The 829-nt window shown below is 49.1% G+C and overlaps 1 protein-coding gene across 1 annotated transcript; it reads right to left on the bottom strand.

The window, feature by feature from the left end:
• Nucleotides 1-323: 323 nt before the first annotated feature.
• On the bottom strand, nt 324-525 carry SARC_14964 (hypothetical protein; the record flags this gene model as incomplete). The annotated part of the gene is made up of 1 exon (XM_014290903.1): nt 324-525. A coding segment is annotated over one exon (202 nt), but the record flags the coding sequence as incomplete, so codon positions are not given.
• Nucleotides 526-829: the final 304 nt, after the last annotated feature.

The raw sequence follows: 829 nt of genomic DNA, 5'->3' as shown, positions 1-829 counted from the left end.
ATAAATAATCATACATAAACAAATATACCATATAGCGACCGCTGTGAATAAACCAACCCCGCCACGCCATGGCGCACCTATGCCACACGCACAACTGTCTATTCTGAGACACTGTTTACCCACACAAACATGTGCAAACGTACACACACAAACATGTGCAAACGTACACACACAAACCTGTGCAAACGTACACACACAAACCTGTGCAAACGTACACACACAAATCTGTGCAAACGTACACACACAAACATGTGGCCAAGCACATGCACATGCACATGCTCATGCTCATGCTCATGCCCACAGACGCGAGCCCCTGTACACACCTTCCTGTGTGTGCGTGTTGTACTGTTGCATGCCAGCCACCAGGCGCTTCACCCACACGTCCGCAGCCGAGAGAATGAAATTCTGTTTCTTGTCCAGATAGAACACCTCGACCGTCATAATCACTAACTCATCCGCCAGCGTCCGTACGTCTGGGGGGTATGTAGTGTCGTTGACTACCACCACCAACCAGTTGAACAGCATGCCGGTCACAGGCTGTGTGCACGTGTGTGCAGTGGCAGTATGGCGTAGGAGTGAGGTGTGTGTAGGCAGGGAATAGATTATATCAGAGGCAAGACGAAGAGCGGGCCAGACAGTGTGGTGTGCTGGAATTGGAATTAATACGCGTCTGAGCGTGCATTGCACTCGACCCTTTATGACAAAGGAGTGATATGTAACCATGGTGACAACTCCGCGTCAGAGCCTGGCATTCCCACAGTATAGGAATATTGATACACAGTGTAAATTATAGCCGTTCATGCGCGAGTATGTAAACATCCGAAATTGA

This window comes from Sphaeroforma arctica, assembly GCF_001186125.1.
Source record: "Sphaeroforma arctica JP610 unplaced genomic scaffold supercont1.5386, whole genome shotgun sequence".
Lineage (NCBI taxonomy): Eukaryota > Ichthyosporea > Ichthyophonida > Sphaeroforma > Sphaeroforma arctica.
Note: the sequence above shows the minus strand (reverse complement) of the source record. Positions and strands in the feature narration are given on the sequence as shown.